Here is a 22,182-nt window from a genome sequence, read left to right on the forward strand (position 1 = left end):
CTGCCTAAGGCCCAGTGGCCGCCTTTTCCACCTCAGGTACTCCGCGCCAACCGCCGCAGCCACTGCCATCTTAGGATCCACGCTTAGTTAATATTTTATCTTCCAATCTTTCAGACAGAAGGTTGAATTGTCCGTCTTTACTTTTAAGTGTCCTAACATTTTGCTCGTTGTATTTCAACACAACTTCTTTCTTGCAATCATAGAAGCATGGGTAATAAGTGTGTCTACTGAAAATATTTAATATGCAAGTAAAGTGACTATATCTCAAATATTTGCCAAAGTTGTAAGACACGATATACAACATATATCAACTATCCTTGATAGATGGCACTCAGAATAAAATTTTGTTGGTAAATGTAATGATCTGTCATTCAAAATCATTGATTCACACATTCATTCACAAATCTTTATTGAGCATGAGGTTTTGGGCTAAGTGTTAGAGTCAGTTGTCAGCCAAAAAGAAAAAAAATGTGGCACATTCCCTGTCCTCATGTGCTTATCATCTAGTAGAGGGTGTTGAAAATAATTGAAAGATTAATATAAATAAATATAAAATACGAATACAAGGTATTATGAGAGGATTTAATGAGAATTATCTAGGTAAGGTTAGAGAGGATGACTCTGAGGAAGATATGGTTGGACTGAGATCTAAAGGTTTAGTAGGAGTTCGGTAAGCAAAGCGGGACGATGTGGGTTGGGGACTGAAAGCATGGCTGGAAACAGGGGCCATCATCTTCTAATGTCTTGAAGCAGAAGGGAACATGATGAGACACTAAAAGTCTTGTGTGGCAGGAGGAAAATGGCGGTTGGTTCAGAGGACAGTGATGACAGTAGTTTAATATCTGGAGGTGTTGGATCATGAGTCTGCATCTAAGCTGAGCTATGGATTTTAGCCAGTATTCAAAGAGAGGTGGAAGGCAACAGAATCATATGTAGGAAGCTGTCTAACATTTCTTTATAATTAAATAGTACTTGGTTGCTAAAAAATGCTAATGATCATCTGAACCTTCAGCAAGTCATAATCTTTTTCCTGATGGAGGGTCTTGCCTCGAGGTTGACGGTCGCTGACTGATCAGAGTGGTGGTTGCTGAAAGTTCAGGTGGCTGTGGCAATTTTCTTTTTCAAAAATTTTTAAAAATTTTAACTCACAAATTGTAATTGTACGTATTTATGGGTACAACCTATTTTGATATATATATATATATATATATATATATATATATATGCTGTATAATAATCCGGTCAGGGTAGTTAATGTATCTATCACCTCACGCATTTATCATTTCTTTGTGGCAAAAACATTCAAAAGCCTCTCCTCTAGCTATTATGTAATAGACAAAACTTAACTGTTAACCATAGTCACCCTATTGTCCAATAGAACATCAGAACTTATTCTTCCTATCTAATTGTAATTTTATACCCATTGGCCATTGTCTCCCTGTTTTCTCTCCCCTCCCCACGGCCCTCCCCAGTCTCCAATAACCGCTGTTCTATTCTCTGCCTCCATATAAACTTTTTTTCCCTTTCTTTCTTAGATTCCACATATGAGTGAAGTCATGTGGTATTTGTCTTTCTGGCCTGACTCACTTCACTTAACATAATGTCCTCCAAGTCCATTCATGTTGCCACAAATGACAGGATTTCATTTTTTTTTTTAATGGCTGAATAGTCTTCCATTGTGTATATATACAACACTTGTTATCCATTCATCTGTGGTTGGACACTTAGGCCAATTCCATGTCTTGGCTGTTATAAATTGTGCTTCAATAAACAGGGAAGTGCAGATATTTCTTTGACATAATGACTTTATTTCCTTTGGATATGTACCCTATAGTGGGGTTGGTGGATCAAACGGTAGTTCTACTTTTAATTTTTTGAGGAAACTTTATACTGTTTTCCATAATGGCTGTACTAGTTTACACTCCCACCAGCAGTGTGCAGGTGTTCCCTTTCCTCCACATTCTCGCCAGCACTTGTTATCTTTCATCATTTTGATGATAGCCATTCTAACTGGAGTGAGATGGTATCCCTTTGTTGTTTTGATTTGCATTTTCCTGATGGTCAGTGATATTGGGAATTTTTTCATTTGCCTGTTGCCCATTTGTATGTCTTCTTTTCAGGGATGTCTATTAAGATCCTTTGCCCATTTTTTAGTTGGGTTATTTGGGTTTTTTGCTGTTAAGTTCCTTATATATTCTTGGCATTAATCTCTTGCAAGGTATATAGTTTGCAAATATTTTCTTCCATTCTGTAGGTTGTCTCTTCACTCTGTTAACAGTTTCTTTTGATGTGCAAAAGCTTTTTAGTCTGATGTGATCCCATTTTTCTATTTTTGCTTTAATTGCTTGTGCTTTTGAAGTGTTATTTAAAAAATCCTTGCCCAGCCCCTTATCGTGGATCATTTCCCCTGTTTTCTTTTAGTAATTCCATAGTTTCTTGAGTATTTTCTTTTAATATAATATTAAATTTGTATGAAAGAATATATACACATAATTTTTAATTATAAAGCATAGTAATATAACGAAGACCCATGAATCCCCCAGCCAACTGAAGAATGAGAACATTACCAATAATTTGTATCTACTATGTGTTCTGGCCTCCCCTTCCAAAAGCAGACAGCAGCTCACCTTTTAAAATACCACACTGTATGTCTTCTAGGACTCACTTTTTTTCCCTCTCAACAATATGTTTCTAAGATTTATCAAGGCTGTTGTGTGTTGCTGTGAGGCTCTAATTCAATCGTGTTTATCATGAATAGGAATATACCATAATTTATTTGTCCATTTTCCTGTCAGTGTTTATTTGCATTGATTCTATGTGATTTTTGCTTGTTTTTTTGTTTTTTTTTTTTTTTGGTATTGCTGTTAATGATAATATGAATGTCTAGGATGTGATACTGTTTGTGTCTTTTAGCACATATTTTCCTGTGAGTGAAATTGCTGTATGAGAGCATAAGTTGATGTGTTTTCCAAAATGGTTGTACCAATTTGCATCCCCACATTCTCTTTAACCACATCCTCTTCAGCACTTGGTTTTGCAAGACTTTTTAATTTTTGCCAATCAATTGGGTGTAAAATAGTGTCTTAATTTGTTTTTCTCTGATTACTAATGAAGGTGGGCATTTTTTATGTTTATTGTTCATGTGTGTTTCTTATTTAAAATTTCAGTTCAATTCTTTTGTCCACTTTTCTACAATATTATTTTTTCTTATTGGTGTGCAGAAGCTTCTTAGTTTGATATAATCCCATTTATTTATTTTTCCTTTTGTTTCTTGTGGTTTTGGGGTTTTATTCATAAAGTCTTTGCCTAGACCTATTATCTGAAGTGTTTCCTCTATATTTTCCTTTAGTACTTTTATGTTTTCAGGTCTTATATTTAAATCTTTAATCCATTTTCAGTTGATTTTGGTATATAGTGAGAGGTACAGATCCAGTTTCATTTTTCTATATATGGATGTCCAATTTTCCCAGCACCATTTATTGAAGAGGCAGTCTTTTCCCCAATGTATGTTCTTGCTGCCTTTGACAAAGATCACTTGACTGTAAGTATGTGGGTTGATTCCCAGGTTTTCTGTTCTGTTCCATTGATCTGAGTGTCTGATTTTATGCTGGTACTATGCTGTTTTAGTTACAATAGCTTTGGAATATAATTTGAAGTTGGATAATGTTATACCTCTGACTTTATTTATTTATTTTTCTTAGGATTGCTTTGAATATTTGGGTTCTTTTGTTTTTCCATATGCATGTTTGGATTGCTTTTTCTGTTTCTGTGAAGAATGTCATTGGTATTTTGAGGGGATTGCATTGAATCTGTAGATTGCTTTGGGTAGAGTCAACAGAGTGGAAAAACAACCTACAGAATGGGAGAAAATATTTGCAAACTATACATCTGTCAAGGGATTAATATCCAGAATATACAAAGAACTCATACTTTACAGTAAAAAATCCAAATAATCCAATTAAAAAATGGGCAAAGGAGATGAATAGACATTTTTTTCCAAAGGAAGACATACAAATGGTTAAAAGATACATGAGAAAATGCTCAACATCACTAGTTGTGAGAGAAATGCAAATCAAAACCACATTAAGATATCATCTCACCCCAGTTAGACTGGCCATTATTATAAAGACAGAGAATAACAAATGCTGGTGAGGATGTGGGGAAAGGGGAACTCTTCTACACTGTTGGTGGTACTGTAAATTAGCACAGCCATTATAGGAAACAGTATGGAGGTTTCTCAAACAATTACAGACAAAGCTACCATATGATCCAGCAGTCCCACTACTGGGTATATATCCAAAGGAATGGAAATCATCACGTCGAAGGGATACCTGCATTCCTATGTTTGTCGCAGTTCAATTTACAATAGACAAAATATGGAAGCAGCCTAAATGTCCATTGATGGATGACTGGATAAAGAAAATGTGGTACCTATACACAATGGAATACTACTCAGCCATAAAAACGAATGAAATTCTGCCATTTGCAGCAACATGGGATGATTCTGGAGAAAATTATATTAAGTGAATTAAGCCAGACAAAGAAATAGAAATACTACATGTCCTCACTCATAACTTGCTGCTAGGAAGGAAGGAAGGAAGGGGGAGAAGGAGGAAGAAGGAAGGAATGAAGGAAAGAAAGAAAAGAAAGTCCACAACAATACATTGAACTTAAGAGGGCAAGAACAAACCTAAGGATATTAGAGATGGGTGGGGGGGAGGAAGGGGGTTTGGGAAGTGATAGGTAGGGCAAAGGGCATAAAGAAATATCACTTGTAAAAATATCATTTGTAAAAATGAATATGCTAATAATAAATAAAAATTTAAAATTAAAAAAGATTATTTTTTCTTATTGATTTGTGAGTGTTCTTTATATATTCATATATTCTGAATACTAGTGCGTTGTCATTCCAAAAGCTGCTGAATACTGAGTGAAGAATGAATTAGAGGGGAACCACATGGTTATGGGGAGACTAGTTAGGAAGCACAATTTTTCCCAGTGAACAACCATTGCATAACAATAACCTCATAAATATATTTAATACGTTTCTTACATTTCTTATGTTAAAAATAACTATTAGGAGGGAAAATAGCTCTCACAGAGCTGTTTCTCATGGAACATGGAATATTGGTTTTCCTTCTAACACTATTTCAAGAAAAGCTGATCTGAATTGTCTATTGAAGAATTCTGCTTTGTACATGCTCGAGGGGTGGTTGAAACCTACCCAGATGTAGGTGTTATTTTTGTGAAACCATAACATACTGATCAAACTGGCTTTCAAGTAATCTTCTATGAAGTGAATGCTGTTTTCATTTGCCTTCTGTTAAAAAATGTGGAAGATTGGAACTGGGTATTTGTGTCAGCACCTAAAGCCATGGCTGTCTTGATGACACCAGGCATTGTAATATTCCATATATGCCTGCTGTGCAAGTCTTCACCAGATTGAAGCTTATTTTCCTTTAAACATTAAATAAAATAGTAACTTTATTTAGCACTTACAATGGGCTAAGAACATAAAGCTTTTCATATATAATTTCTAATCCTTAAATTGTACTGCATTGTGAGTATTGTTCTTCATAGATGGGGAAACAGAGTCCCAAGGCAGTTAAGCAAAATTCTTGAGATCACAAACCTGATAAGTGGCAGAACTCAGATCTGAACAATTGCATTGGTCTCTGAAACATTATCATTTCCACTAAAGTACACAGCCTTTCAATGTAGGGAGCATTCATAAATTGAACTTCTTATGTATTAAACTGTGTGTAGATGTTATTTTATTTCATTCTCAAGACCTCCCTTTGAAGTTGTGCTATGTGGAAAAAACTCCTCTTCCTTCAATAAACTTCACAAATATTTCTCTCCTATCTGCAGAGCTTCTAAATTTATTCTGAGCTTATTAAAATTTGGCTTCATACCCCTTTTGTCAAATATTTGCATTGATTGATAAGTAATACAAGTGCTGGTTTTCTCCTTCCTTTTTTTTTTTTTTTTTAAATTTTATTTTGTCGATATACATTGTGGCTGATTATTGCTCCCCATCACCAAAACCTCCCTCCCTCCTCCCTCCCCCCTCCCCCCAACAATGTCCTTTCTGTTTGCTTGTCATATCAACTTCAAGTAATTGTGGTTGTTATATCTTCTCCCCACCCCCCCGGTTTTGTGTGTGTGTGTGTGTGTGAATTTATATATTAATTTTTAGCTCCCACCAATAAGTGAGAACATGTGGTATTTCTCTTTCTGTGCCTGACTTGTTTCACTTAATATAATTCTCTCAAGGTCCATCCATGTTGTTGCAAATGGCAGTATTTCATTCGTTTTTATAGCTGAGTAGTATTCCATTGTGTAGATGTACCACATTTTCCGTATCCACTCATCCGATGATGGGCATTTGGGCTGGTTCCAACTCTTGAAGAAAAACCACTGGACTCACACATCATAAATCACTACCTCATAAAATTACACTCACATTGGGAAACAGGTATACCTTCGACTTGATGATTTCCATTCCTCTGGGTATATTCCCAACAGTGGGATAGCTGGGTCGTATGGTAGATCTATCTGCAATTGTTCTCCTTCCTTTTTATGGACAATTTGTTTCCAGTATTTTTTGAAAAAAGGATGAGGTCTCTCTCTGTCTCTCTCACTCCCCCACTGTGTGTGTGTTGGGGGACAGTGTCTTTTACCACATTCTTTTCTGCTCTTTTGAGGCATGTGACTTCTGTCACGTTAGCCCCTCTCTTTTGGTTGTAGAACAGTAGATCACAGCTTGGGGCTCAAGGACTGCACTGCTGTTGAGAACATAAACTCTGTAGGAACAGGAAGGTGAATGTAGGGCTGGATAGTGCTGGTCTGACCTCCCTTTATGTATTGTTCCTCACCTCTCTTACACCACCTTCTAAAGTTGCACCCATGTGTCAGTCTTTACTAATGATTGTGGGAATATAACAGGCATCACAGCATCTGAGGCTAGAATGTTAAACAGCAAGCTAAGTATGACTTTTCCCATTGTCCAGGAGGAAGACTCCTCTCCCATGCTACTTTGTGTTACCATTTAGATCAGTGTTCACACTCTTGTTTATTCCCATCTCCTCCCCTCTCCTGCTTTTTCCTCTTGTGCTTTCTGAGACCTGCCATAAACTGAGTTCATTATTGAGCTATCTACCTCACTATGCCACCCCTCAGCAGTCTTTGCAGAAGCTTTGAAACTACCACCTGACATTCCATTTTTCCAGCCTTTGGTGTGCATGCACATGCTTGAATTGCAGCACTGATTCCATTTTTTCAGTAACTAATAGTGCTGTAGTAGGTTTCTGTACTATATAGCAGAGGATTTAACTTTAGCAGCTGTGTGCCACTGCCATGTGAGTGTAATTTTATGAGGTAGTGATTTATGATGTGTGAGTCCAGTGGTTTTTCTTCAATAAGGAAATGGTGTGTATGCTCATCTGCTTATCTCTTGCGTATTTACTCTACTCTCAGTTTTTACCTTTATGTTCTGAAGATCAGACAAAGACTGCTACTGAGAAAGCTAAACAATCACAGGCAGTAAAATCCATTCTCAAGTGCTATTGGTGACGGGTTGCCTAAGTTCTCAACTTCCGAATTTAAGTAGACCCTGTTTACAATGGTTGAGGTGGAGTAGTTTGTTGAGTTTGATGTCAGTTAGTATGCTTCCTGGAATTTAAGTACTTATAGGCTTTTATTATATCCCAAATAAAATAAATAGTTTTCTTTACTCCTTACTATGTATGGGGCACAAAGTCATCCCCTAGCAAAGTCTTCTCAGTAACCCCATTTGTCTTGAGGCCAGGCTATTTGATAAACCCTCAGTGATTACTGAAGTCACTCTTATACCCAGCATCCTCATCAGATGTTTAAACATCATCATTTACTGTTTAAACATTTCAATTTCATGAATGGAATCTAATGGTCTGGTGAGGATTATTTATATTGAAAAACAGTGCCATATGTGTCAAGTCTACATGTTTGAAAATTCTTTTGGCATATGCCGCAGAATTACTTTTTGCACCCCTTTCCCTAGTTCCTGACATGTGGTATAAGTGTAATTAGTGTCTTTACAGTGAATAAAAACAAGGAAGGAAGGAATTTGGAAGTAGATTGCCATTGTGATGTATTGGTTCTAAATTTGGGGTTCTAAATAATTGGTTCTAAAATTTTCCACTATCTTTTTTTATAAAGCCCTTTACTAGAATCACTGAGACATCTGTATGTTTTTCAAGATTATAATGATTGTTTCATTGTATTGATGATAAGCATCTTGCGAATTTATATAACAACTACTCCTATTAAAGTGTGTGTTTTTCATCTTAAGAAAGCTGGACAAAAGCAACAGGGGAAGAAATTGGCATGCATTTCTCAGACTCAGAGACCATGATGTTCAAGCCATTAGGCAGCTAGATTATAGGAGATGGGCCATATTTTCCCAAAGGAGTTGCCTGAAGTTGTAATCGATTATGATGATGGACCTAATATAATCCTGTAGGATATAATTGTTACAGTAACTTATTTTTGAAATGAGAATTGTATCTTTTAAATCCCGGAGAATTCAAATGAGGAAAAATATGTAATTGGATATACTGTCATTAAACCAAAAGGTTAGGGAAACACCAGTTGTGCTAATACCAAGTTTTATGTTAAAATGAGACTGTGTAGGGACTACAGATACATACAATCACCATCATCTCCTTGCAGGTCTTGGTGAGGCTAATTCATAGCTTAACATTAATCTTTGAGGGCAAATCTTAAATTGAGCATCTTTACTTTGGAATTTTCGTTACCTTTTAAATTTGCAGTTGAGGACTCAATTTTCTAGGTACTGGTTTGGTATCATTTTTTTCATGATGTCTTGATTATATTATTCATAATGGGAAAAAAATATTACCTTAATGTATCTTTTTCTTCCAGGGCAACAGGAACAAATGTAGAATAAGTACCTTAAATATCATAGCCTCGAACGCTTCACTCCTAAGGCAATTAACCCCTATTAAGGCAAACAGTGTTGTACTTTCTCAAACATGGAAGAAAATCCTCAGTCCTTTCTAGGATTAATATTTTTTTAATCCTTTCTGTCCATGAAAGGCAATAATTTCTGAGCTTCTTAATTTTTGATACATTGGACTTGGTGTAACAGGGAGTGTCCTGGAAAAAACCAATCCTCCCAGATATTCACAAACTGTCAACATGACTTCTCTGGCCACACAATATGTCTTTTTATGGAGATATTTTGCTGTAATTTCAGAAGGTGGTTGTTAGTTATCTTGGCTACATTACATTTAGCACATCTGGGATGTGTTCACATGAAGACATTGGCTAAAAGCAGTGTCTTGTGGCCTGGAATTAACTCTGATATTGAAAAGACTGTAAAGGACATTCCTTGCTGGTTGGCCTAACCCAAAAAAGACACCTTCCATGGAAGGCCCAGTCAGGAATTCATTTTGGATTTGAAGAACCAGTACAGAAGTTGAATTTCTCAATTGTGGTGAATTCTTTCCAAAGTGATTTAATGTGCTTTCAGTTCTTTCCCAAATTTCTGCCTTGGCAATTTATAACCTTGGGATCAGAATTTCTGACAACGGTTCTACAATTACTTTATCTGAGTTAAAGTAATTTAGGGAAACGACTCTCATCTGAGTTGCCACCACTGTAACGCATCACAGTGCAGGCCACCAAGAATGCCCCAAGGCACATTGGGACACAGTGTTTGCCTTTCATCCTGCAGGTCAGAACTCGGTATTTGGCAACAGAAGCCAGTTCTGCTAAACTGGTAACGTAGCTATATTGAAGTTTTCCACCCTTTAATGAGAATGACTAAGACATAACAGAATCTTATTCCATCTGTGCCTATTCTCCATTTATTTTTAGCACCAAAGTTTGTCTTAGCTGAAAATTATGGAGTTTGAAAAAGATAAGATTTTTCCCACTTCAGTTGAAGTTGTAAGGTACATTTTTTATAGTGAAGTATATGCATGCTTCAGGGTGGCTTTGCCATATTTGCTCACTAGTACTTAATTCCGAGGACTGATTAATAATGGAAAAACTAGGATTTTCAGGCAGGTTATAATTTATTATTTTTATCATTTTCTTAGGATATTAAAAATTTCTTTCACATTTGTGCAAAGGTTTGGTATAAGGTGAGAAAGTGTGTGAAAAATCACTTCGTAGGTTGTAAAGTGTTCTGTGATGTGGATAATATTAGTACTGGTAGAGACAGCGTCAACTATACATAACTTATATAGCACTTACTATGTGCTGGGAACTGTTCTAAGTACGTTCTGTAATTATAACTATTTAGTTATCACAGAAACCCTACGAAGGTAGGTGCTCTGACTATTTCATTTAACAATTGAGGGACTGAAGTCCAGAGTGGTGAAGTAACTTGCCTGAGATCCCCCAGTTAGTATATGGCATAGAGGGGATTTGAACCCAGGTGATATGGTACCAGAGTTAAGAACAGAGATACAGGGAACCTCCTCTCCTTTCTATGGCATTTTGAGTATTACATACTTAGAAAATATATGCTTCTAACTAGGCGGGAATTGGATGATAAAAGTGTTGCTCGTTTGATTTTGATGTTTATGAATCTGATAGGAACCTGTGATTTTATTTTATTTGCCTGAAGAGAATTTAAAAGTAATCACAAATATGATGATTATTTTAATTTGGTGTGACACAATTTTACTCTTATTGGTTTTAAACAGTTTTATTCTTCTAGCAATATAAAGACCATTTTTTAAACAAAGGATAAAAAGCAGTTTTTTATATCTTCTTAAAAAAAACAAAACTACTATTTGTTTATCTCTTGGTTGGGTTCTTGGAGTAGTGTGATTAGAAGGTGTGGTGAATATGCTCTTACAGACAGTGGAAAGGGAGCTGGTTTGTAAATGTCCAGACTTCCATTTACTATAGATTCTCTTCTGGACACTGATGCTAACTTGTGCAATTTCAAGGAAAAAAGACCTGGATTTTCATGTTTGTCACCTTTATTCATAACAAATTGGCAAATTTAATCTTACAGGGTTAGTGTGAGTGGTCTGTAGAAGTGAAATCCATGATTAGTACAACTGAACTACCCTTTAAAGAGATTTAGTGCTTCACTTAATCTGATCTCAGATTTTTCTCCTCCACTTCTAACTTCATCTCAATAGTTTATGTGTCTGAAAGTTCTTTAATAGTGTCTCCTGCTACAATGAGATACACAGTAGAAGCCCATTTGACTCCAAAGAAATGTTGTATTTTGTTTTTCCTCCCCTTTTGGGAGGATTATTTTTGGCTAGATGGAATTAATTCAACTCAAAGAACCTTCTCTTTTAAAAAAAGTAGAAACTGTTTCCATTTCTTATGTCTTCTCTAGGTGTCCTACTTCGGTTTTACAAGGAATAGTAAAGTTGCATTCATTGGTAGAATAAGCTCTTACACCTCACTGTTTCTTCCAAGACTAGTCATCACCTTTACTTGCTATGCCCCTATGTAAAAAGGAATTAATGGAAGAAACATGAAATAAGAAGCAATAATAGAGGTCTGTGTTGTAAAAATTTAATAATCAAGCAATAAAAGTTGCTGTATGAATGAGCAACTCCAGGCACTCGAGTGTCTATTTAAATTCTTGGCACTGTGACATTTAGGACATATTTGTTGTGCATTAACTATGCACAAGACAGGTCTGTTCTGGTGATTATCTGGGTTAATAAAGGAAATATGCCATGTAACTCTCAGCAGAGTCCACTGCTTCCTCTTCTGTGCTTCCGTAGGACTAGTGTACGTCTCCACTGTGGAACTTGTCTCACTGTAAACTCTTGGAGGGGAGGGTTCAATCTGACATACTTAGGATAGTGCCTAAAACAATAGGTACCTAATGAATGTTTACAGAATGAAGAGGAAGACAGTATCTGTCCGTAGGTAAGAGAGAAGAAGACCATTTCAGGCAGAGAATGTGATGCAAGCAAAGAGAAAGACTTGGAAGACTTGAGTTGAGAAATGATTGCATTATTCAATAAGGTTAAAATAGAATGCACGAAGGCACTATTGGTGCTACAGTTGAAAAGGTAGAATAGGTAGGATTTCACAAATCATTGTCAAGTTGGGGTTGGGGGTAGTAGATACTTCCTTAAGTTGGGAGCCCAAATGACTAGAACAATTGTGATCTCTTTAAAATTGAAATTGAGAGAAAAACATGTTTAAGAGAGAAGGAATATTCTGTACTGAAAAATCAAGTTTGAGGTGCCAGTAGGACTTCAAGACATAGATAAGGAAATCTAGGTGGAAACAAAGTGAGAGGCTCCAGAGAGCAAGGCTGAGGCTGGAGGAAACATATTTGGCAGTCAGACCTGCAGAAGTGGTTGTGCAACCGAGGGTCAGATGAAATTGCTGACGGGGAGAAGGAAGATCGGGGAAAGGAACACAGCAAAAGAACTCAGGAGAAAACCTTAAACATGTGAGAAAGAAGGAAAACTGACGTATGCATGTGAGAGAGAGAGGAGCAAAGAGAACCACATGTCACAGAGTAAAAGGAAGGAGTGCTGAGGAGTGGGGGGTGCAGCATGACATGGGGAAGTGGCCTGGATTTTGCAGTCAAGATGCAAGTTCAACCACCTGTTAGCTGCATGATCTGTGGACAGTGAAGTTAGCTCTCGGGCTGCTGTTTCCTTCCCTGCAAGATGAGAATAACACCTCAGTTGTTGTCTTAATTTCAATAGTTTAAACAAATCTTCTTTGAATAATACTTTAACATCATTCTTTTAAATTGAAATACTAATCATAAATAAAAGGGAAGACTTAGAGTTATCGCCCATGTTTCTTATGTCTTATTTTGCAAAGTGTATTACTTAAAAAAAGTCCTATAATCAGTACAAAATTGAAGACTTAAGAATTTTTGAATCGCATGTTTTGTAAAGGATGCACTGTCTTTTGCCTACTGTCTTTGAATAAAGCATCTTGGAGTTTAAAGATAATTCACTCTGTCTTATCAAGCTTAATTTATGAGCATCTGCTGTACACTCAGCTCTTTTCTAGCTCTTTCTACTAAACTCCTTTAACTAAGGCTTTTGTTTTCTAATTCTTAGGGTGTTTATTATTCTCTGTTTTCTTTAGGCACCACTGATATTCTTACTAACACAGGGACCTTCAACTTTTAAAGCAATCTTAAATTTATAGTGTTTGTGATTTTTCTAGTACGTTCTATTGAAATTGCTATGTTTTATTTTTTATTTCTGGGAGAAGTAAAATTATTTTTAAACTACTTTATCAATGTATGATTGACATACGGAAAGATGTATATATTTAAAGCATACAACTTGATGAGTTCAGAGATAAGTATATACATCACCACAACCTATGCCATAATCCTATTCATCACTTCTCAAAGTTTCTTCTACTCTCTTAATTATGAGAAGTAAAATTATTATTATTTTATTGAGACACACTTGCAAATTTTCACCTCAAAAAATATTATTTACTATAAAGTTAATTTTTCCATGTCTTGACATCATCCATAAAATGTATTTCAAGTGGCATTTTAATATACTGACATTTTTGATTTTATTAGAAAATGGAACAATAATTAACACTTTTCTTATCCTTCTTATTAGGGTAACACATTAAGAAAAATACTCCTGAATCGATACTTTAAAGGTGATTATGGAGTTGGTATGAATGGACATCTATCAGGTACCTACTCCAAAACTGCACAAGTGGGAGGTATGTCTTCTCATTTTTTCTCATTTTAGGATTCTCATGATATATCTTTTATTTTTTTTTCACAATTTTATCTGTCAATTTATTTATTTATTTTATTGGTTATGAATATTCATGATATATCTTCATGTCAGTGTAACTCTAGTATTTTACTTAAATGGCACAAATACAAAAAGTTTATTTTAAAAGCACTATTAAAAACCTTTGTACAATTTGGGGTTACGAAACAACAAATTTGAACATAAGAATTGATTTTGCCTTTTGTCTTTGGAAAAATAGTTAAACTAAGTCATAATTTCTTCACGTATAAGTTAAGTACCATAATAAAGCTAATTTCTTTTTCTAAAGTATTTTTCTTAAGAAAAAAACATTTAATTACATGTGTCAGACTTTAATAAAAAGTTGATAAATATTCTTACAATTTAAGAATTTGCAAATCTTTTATGCTACAATGCCTATAATTAAAGTTTATTTATTCTTCCCAATCACAGGAAGCTTTTCTGGACAAGATTCAGATAAGATGGGGATATCAATGTCAGATATTCAATGTCTGCTCGATAAGGAGGGTGCATCTGAACTTGTCATTGATGTTATAGTGAACACCAAAAATGACAGAATTTTTTCAGAAGGCATTTTCCTTGGCATTGCCTTGCTTGAAGGAGGAAATACACAAACACAGGTACCTGTTTATCAATCATGGGCATTACATTTGTTATTTGTATTTTTTATTTACTTGTCATAGAAACCAAGGGAAATTAATGTTTTTCTTTTAGCTGCTCATTACTATTTTTAAAAAGAAATCCACGTAGCACATTTTCCTTATACATTTATTTGATTTGCTGTAGAAACTACAGGACTTCACAATTTATTCAGTAAAGTAGAACATTCCTTAGAGGCATTCTTCTGATGTTATACCAGGACTTCCACTACAGTGAGCAATATGCGCAGCTGCACACAGGGGATAAGACCAGTATTTGCAGAAGACACAAGTTTCCCCTTGAAGCTCCTGCCAAGCTGCCCTCAGGCTCCTGCACACCCAGTGCTGCCTGAGCCCAGGCTGGGAAGTGTTCCCAGAGAACACACATTGTCCTCCAGCCTTGCTGCTCAGTAACCTGCTCTTTCTAGGTTTGCCTTGATAGTGAAAGAAAGTGTATGTTTACAACTAATTAGAAATTCCAAAGTCCATTTTCCCGATTCATGTCTAGCAGGAGCCACATCTAATTTGCAATTGAGATACTTTATTTTAATTAGCCATCAAATACATTGGACAACAGGAACTTTACTATATGACGCATCAAATAACAGCGACGTTAGGAATAAAGGCCTCATGAACAGTAAATGGCACTGTGACAAAAAGCAGCCCCCAAACAATATTTCTTGGTTGAGAAAAGAAAGTGTTGAAAACTCTCATGGTACTGAAGCTGCAGCACAGATTTCTCTGAGGGAAGTTGATGAAGGGGATAATGGAGGCATCTGAGTGGGTTTTCTTGCAAATTGTCTTCCACAACCAGGTATTCAGTTGGGATTTCCTAAAGAAATTCTCTAGGCAACTACATAAAATTAGATGTAGACTATTGAGAGGATAGGATGTTTTTGGCATCTCTAGAAGCAATCCTTAGGATTGTAATACTTTCTGGATTTGTGTTTCTGGGTCATCAGATGGGATCCTCCTTCATCCTCAATACATGTTTAAAATTACTTAAGTCCTTATATTGCTGAGGAATAAGCCAGCTCCCGTCAGAAACTACATGTTCCACTTTTAAATTCCTGGCAAGTTGTTCCTGGATCCTTTCAGTCCTTATTTATATGACGTTTCTATGGCACTTGTCACTGGTGACTTTGGCTTTCTTCCTGAAACCTTTTCTCCCTGAGTCTTGGGACTCCACCCTCTCCAGCTTCTCTGCCTATCTCCTGCCCTTTCTGCTCACCTCCTGTGAAGGCTCCTCTTCCTCTTCTGAACTCTTGAATCCTGACATCTCCCAGGTTTCTTTGGACTCTGCTCTATTATTTGAATGGTTTCCCAGCCGGTCTCATTCATCTGCACATCTCTAACTTCTGCTCTATGCTGATGATTCGAAACTCACTCACTGGAATTCTAGACCTGACATCCAGCTGTCTCCTAGAAATCTTTAGCAGCGTGTCCCACCAGTACCTTAAACTCCACGTGTCTTAAATGGAATCCACTAATGTCCTCCGTACGCCCATTCCTCCTTTTACATTGCTGCTATCAGGGCCTGACACTCCGTCTACACAGTTGTCTGACCAGGAACTGAAAGTCAGTCTCAACCTTAACTTATCCACCTTCACTCCCGTCCTGAACGTCCTGTTGATGACGGACCTCTGACTCTGCCTCTTAACATCTCTCAGATCCGTACTCTATTTTCAATCCCTGCATCTCCAGCCCTCATTACAGATCCTTCTTCTCTTTTCCTGGACTATGATGAGTAGTCTTCCAAGAGGTATCCCTGCTTCTGTTTTTTCTCTTCTCCAAATTGTCTCCATGTTGGCTCCAAAAATATTCTGAAAACATATTTCTCCTGCTTAAAATCTGCCACCTGCCCTGTAAAGGCAAACTCCCTACCACAGTCCATAACATCCTTCATGATTTAATCCTTTCAAAGTTTCCAACTTTCCTTTCTTATTCCACCTCTTCCTTCCTCCATCCTTTCTCTTGTGCACCAGCTGTACTAAACTCTTTGTAATTCCTCAAATGTGCTGTGTTATTTCTCATGCCGCTTTCTCCTCTTTGAGGATTCAACTCAATGGACTTCTGGAAGTCTTTTCTGACCCCATGTCCCACTGGGTAGAATTGATTACTGGTCACTATGCCCCAGCTATAACCCGAAGACACCTTAAGTAGCATTTCTGCCACTTTGTTGTACCTCTTCATGTGTACATCAGGCTCTGTGTAGTAAATTATAAATTCTTAAAGGTCAAGATCACATATTCATCTTCATACCTCTGTGTCTGGCATGGGTCTGACCAAACACTTAGTTCAATAAATGTTCAGGAGAGATTGGTTCTGATCAAATTCTACCTCCTTCACAATGTCTTCTCTATCTGGCTGGCGGTTGGCAACCATTTCCTTATCCAAGCTCCTGTAACTTGTTTCTTCAATGCTCACTTGGCACTTTGCCTGTGCTACTTTGTTTTATTGTTATTTGTATTATAACCTTTCTCTCCAATTAAATGTAAACTTCATTAATGTAGGGAATCCTGTCCTATTCTTTATATCTACTGTGCTTAATAGACATTCAACAAATATTTGTTGATGAAACAGCATTAAATTACTTCTGTATATGAAAATCTTCTTTTAAGATGGGTTATGACAATCTTTTTTGCTAGCCTCCCCCTGTTCAGGTTTCTCAGTTATGTACATCATTGTATAACCGAAATGTCAGCTATGTGCTCCTGGCTCTAAGAGGTCTAGCTGAGATCAGCTTGAATCTTATTCCTTGCCCTATAGCAGTCTAAAATGCACCTCTTCCCAAGACTTCTACCAATTCCCTGGAGGTTTTACATTCTCACTGTCTCCTTAGCCACTAATATCTTGCTTTTTCAGTTCATGGATTCTCTTGCTTCTGTCATATGAATTGCAGCCCCTTCCTTAATTTATACCCTCCTAATTACATAAGTCGGTTTATTATTTAATGTACTTTATTAAAGGTCATTTGAGGGGGAGGGTAGAGGAGGTACTTACATTATAATTTCAGATCGAACACTAATGATAACAATAAGAAAAATAATACCTACTAAATACCAGGCACTATTCTCAGAGATTTATATTTATTAATACCTGGCTAATCCTCAAACAACCTGTGAAGTTACTTATATATTATCCTATCTTACCAAAGAAGGAACTGAGACAGACCCGTGTTCACATAACCACTTAGAGATAAAGCCAGGTTTCGAGCCCATGCAATCTGTATCCAAATTCTGTGCTCTTAGCCACAATAAACATCTTTCTAGAAATAACCGTCTACATCCTCAGACCTGGGAAATTTTACTCGCTGATCCAGCCTTCATTCTTTCTCCATCTCTCTAGTTCCTCACTGCACCTCCGTTCTCTGTTCCTCCCATTTTTAGTCCCCCTAATCCGTCCTTCTTGGACAGTCCTTCTTCTGTCACACAGATCTGTTTATCTATCACCCTTGGCTCCTAAAAACAATAGTTTCCCCTTACTCTCTGTGCAGCTAACGGAGGTCGTTTGCTAAGCAAAAAAAAAAATCTTTAGTAAAAGAAATCCTTGTGTTGCCTATTGAGATTATATGTGTATGTAAAACATACTTTTAATCTTCATTGAAATTATGCTGTTCAGCTTTGTAGGGCCCTGATTTTTAAAAGGTGTCCTCTATTTAAATATGCTATTGTTTTGAGCTTAAGAGATTACTTTATAAATTTAGTGGCTTATAATCAGGAAATCTAGATCTAAATCCTAGCTTTACCACTTACTAGTTATGTAATATTAGGCAAGTCACTTACCTTCACTAAACCTCAATTTATTAATCTGTAAAATGAAAATAAGTACGCTCTATTCATCACACTGTTAGACTAAAAGTATTCATAAGGTGATGTACATAAAAGATGTACATAAATTATAAAACTTTGTTTTAACAGAGCTGCAACATTTCCATGACATTCTCATTAATATATTGGAAACTCCTTTCACCTTCTAACCCTGTTATATTGAAAATATTAGGGCTTAAGCATCAGCTTAATTTGAGAGAAGTAGAGGTCTGTGAATGCTGCATTTATCTTTGAATTAACAGAACCAGCTCTACCGATTCACTGTAGTTGCCATGGTTACTGTGACTTTTTGGCCTGCTTCCTTGAGGGGTTGCTAGCCCTCTGCTTAGGAGCTTCCCCTTGTAGGTAGGAAGCCAATTTCCAAGGCTGCAGAAAACACTCTGTGTGTATGCACTGCCCATATAAACAATTACAAGGCAGGCAACCATTTCAAGACCTGATATCATTTGAGTCTCACCTATACGTTCCAACCTGTGGGTCACAGTTCCAGGCATTCCTTTAGGAACACACATCTTCAGGAGCCAAAGTCCCCAAAATTGGCTGTTTGGATTTGCTTATATTGGATGATGGCCAGTTCTACTTGATCTGGAAATTATTATTTTTTCATATGTTTTCTTCACACTATTATCAAGCTTATATAAGCCTCTTTTAATCACTGTAGTTATAGGATTATCTTTATTAAGTTTTTACCTATGTTTCTCTTTGTGTGGTGTCTGTCTCATAATTTTAGTATTAATAGCTTATAATTTTCCCACCCACTTCAAATTCTATCTTCTCTGGAGTATTTCACCTTTCTTACCTCCTACCTCTTCTCCTGGATACATCCATAAGGCACTGAACAGACAATGATTAGGGTAAATAGTCCCAAGATTCAGTATTTCCACATTTTGCTAATATATATTTTATTATACTTTTGGTGCTGAATTTTTTCTACATCATTATTCACTAGAAAGCAGAATTTATTTTAAGGTGGGTTTGTCCTAGACCCCACGTGAAACAGTGTATCTACTGAAATACTTAGTACTCATTTATCAGTCAGTTCCTGTGAGTAAGGCTGCCGTGGGAACACTTTCAAAATTACATGTACTATAATTTAGATAAAGAGAAAAATAATCTTTGTTAACTTTCCATAAGCACATTTTTCTAGAGAATGATTATTGGATTAGTGGATGCTTTCCACTTTAGATTACAAACTCATGAGGGCAGGGATTGAGGTTGTTTTTCCTTTTTATTCTATCCATAGTGCTAGCTTAGGCCCTGGCACATAGTAGGCACTTGATAAATGTGTGCAGAATAGACGCATGACTTTAAAATAATACAAAAATCAAAGAACTCTTTCCATGTAACCTCTTACAGTGCTGTTATAAATGTTTAAAAATATATAATCAGTAAGGGTAAGTTAAATAGCATATGAAAATATGTTGGATTTTAGTGGAAAGTGCTAGGTAAATATACTAGCTATTACTAGTACATATTAAATTGCATAAGAGACTGGCAAAGGCTGCCAATTTATGAAATAATAATGGTTAGCACATTAAATGTGTGCTCTTATCTATGTTTATGTGTATCTCAAGCACAAAAACACTATTTTTTCTCTCTTTGGGTATTGATAAGTTAACATACGTTTTCTTGCAGTATTCTTTCTACCAGCAGTTGCATGAACAAAAAAGGTCAGAAAAATTCTTCAAAGTTCTCTATGACCGAATGAAGGCTGCTCAGAAAGAGATAAGATCGACAGTGACAGTTAATACCATAGATTTGGGTAGCAAAAAAAGGGATGATGACAATGAATTGATGACATCTGGTCCACGAATGAGAGGTAATTTGAGTATTTGGGAAAATAGAGTAAGAGAAAGAGGGTAACAGAGCATTTAAATCTCACTTATCCTTGTCATCTCATTTATCTTGGTTTAATTACCCTGCTGTGGCTCTGAGCATGGACTTTCATCCATAAAGAGTTTCAGTCATGGGCTTGACACTGAAACAGCTCTGCAGGACCCAATGTAAATGAGACATAATCAGTGCAGAGCAACCAGTGACATGAAAAATGGTTGGTTTCATTTTGACATGCATGGTAAAGAACTGCCCCAAACCTTTTAAGTGACTGTGAAAAATTAAACTTTAAGAGCAAGAATTATAGCACCAAACTCCAGCAAAAGCTTCTTGGCATTTGGAATAACAAAATCACCAGTGTATTAAATACAAATCATAGAGATATTAACATTTTGAAGTTTGTCATATTTTCCTATCTTCTTGTATATGTGAACTCATAAATTATTTATATATATATATATATATGTCAGAAAAACATGAGCCCTTCTAAAACTAACTAAGCATTGAGATCTTTTTTATGTCCCATTGCAAATTCAACTTTTTAGTTGCAACCTCAAATCCTTTTTAGGAAATTATTGCATCGCTTGTCAGATGATTTTTAATTTAATTATTAGAGAATTTGGGGACCTGGCTGTCTTTTTTTTTTTAATTACCTGAGGGAAATTAGTTCAGACATATAAGAGTACTGCTTTATTTTCAGTAAGAGATTCATCATTACATTTAAAAGAGGGAATGAAAGGGCAATTGACAGAAGCTTCTTCAGCGACATCCAAAGCATATTGCGTGTACAGAAGAGAAATGGATCCAGAAATAGACATTATGTGCATGGGGCCAGAAGCAGGAAGTGCCGAGGAAAAGTCTGCAGAGGAAGTAACCATGAGTCCTGCAATTGCCATCATGCAGCCGATACTGAGATTTCTTCAGTTACTGTGTGAAAATCACAACCGGGAACTACAGGTATTTATTCTGTGAAAGCTGAGAATATAGCCTGTTCTGATAAGTAATTAAATTCAAATAAAACCAACAAATAGCTATGGAGAGAGAATCAATAAAAGCAATAATGCTCTTCTAAAATGAGAAGAAGGTGTTATATCAATGAAGAAAGATGAGAGGAAAATTCCTTATGCATGAAAAAGTCAAGCTCATATGGTATCGTTCTGTGTAATCCCCAATTCAAATCTTTCTAGCCTCAATGGGCATCATGCATTCCTAGTATTCTGGTATTTGCCAAGTTAAGGTCAATTTGCCTCATTTATACTTTCATGGTTTTATAGACTTCAGGGGCTTTCATCATTTCCAAATCAATTCGTATTTCTTGAGTGAGGATACCGAGTATATTTGTATGTCTTCGTTAGAAACAGAGTTAATACAGAAGAGGATTTTTTTTTTTTACAATGGTAAAGATTAATACCTTTGTAAATGAATACAGTCAGTGTCTTACATGTTCCTTGCTACATTTTCCTTTGTCAGATAGATGAATTTAGGGGTGCCTAGGAATTTTGGCTTTTTTTTTTTTTTTTGCATTATTTGTACACACCGTTCATGTCACCATGGCAAAGCAACTTAAAAGGTGAAATGCTTGATTGAAGATGAGTATGCTGACCTGAAGAGCTTCCAGTTGGCAGACCATCTCTAGGTAAGGCATGCCTTTGTCATGCCAAGTCATCCATACTATGAGGTGGCATAGATGGCCCAAAATTTTATCAATGAATTATGGTGAAACTGGCTGAAATTTCCACAGTTAATCCTAGAATCTGCCTGTGTACAGCTTCCTGCTCTGCATTTTCACTACAGGCAGCAGATATTCAATGTTTTTAAGAGCACGTATCCACAGTAGAGAGCCAAGTTTGAGGTTGTGTTCCCTAGTGAGAGTCCGGAGTGCAAGTGTTCTGAATTGGTGAGAGATGGTAGACTCATATATATGCGGCTAAATATCCTCCAAGGGGATGAGAAAGCTCAGGTATTAATGAATGTTGGAAGCCGTGACTCTTGTGGACTGTCCCACCACAACTTGGAGAGGGCTGCTGCAGCTGTCAGCAGGCAAAGGCCAGAGCCTCACTTTTCAGAGAGAGGACACTGGATATGTGCCTACATGCTTACCCTAAACCATCC

At 36.5% G+C, this 22,182-nt stretch overlaps 1 protein-coding gene across 1 annotated transcript in view; it reads left to right on the forward strand.

Moving 5' to 3' along the window:
• ITPR2 (inositol 1,4,5-trisphosphate receptor type 2) overlaps positions 1 to 22,182 on the forward strand; it is a 487,108-nt gene that overhangs the window by 324,472 nt on the left and 140,454 nt on the right. Inside the window, exons 38-41 of the mRNA XM_063115575.1 lie at positions 13,605 to 13,713; positions 14,202 to 14,389; positions 19,873 to 20,056; positions 20,771 to 21,027. Of these exons, the coding sequence (XP_062971645.1) occupies positions 13,605 to 13,713; positions 14,202 to 14,389; positions 19,873 to 20,056; positions 20,771 to 21,027 (738 nt within the window). The remainder of the gene's footprint in view (positions 1 to 13,604; positions 13,714 to 14,201; positions 14,390 to 19,872; positions 20,057 to 20,770; positions 21,028 to 22,182) is intronic.

The sequence above is a fragment of the Cynocephalus volans genome, chromosome 12 (genome assembly GCF_027409185.1).
Source record: "Cynocephalus volans isolate mCynVol1 chromosome 12, mCynVol1.pri, whole genome shotgun sequence".
Taxonomy (NCBI): Eukaryota; Metazoa; Chordata; class Mammalia; order Dermoptera; family Cynocephalidae; genus Cynocephalus; species Cynocephalus volans.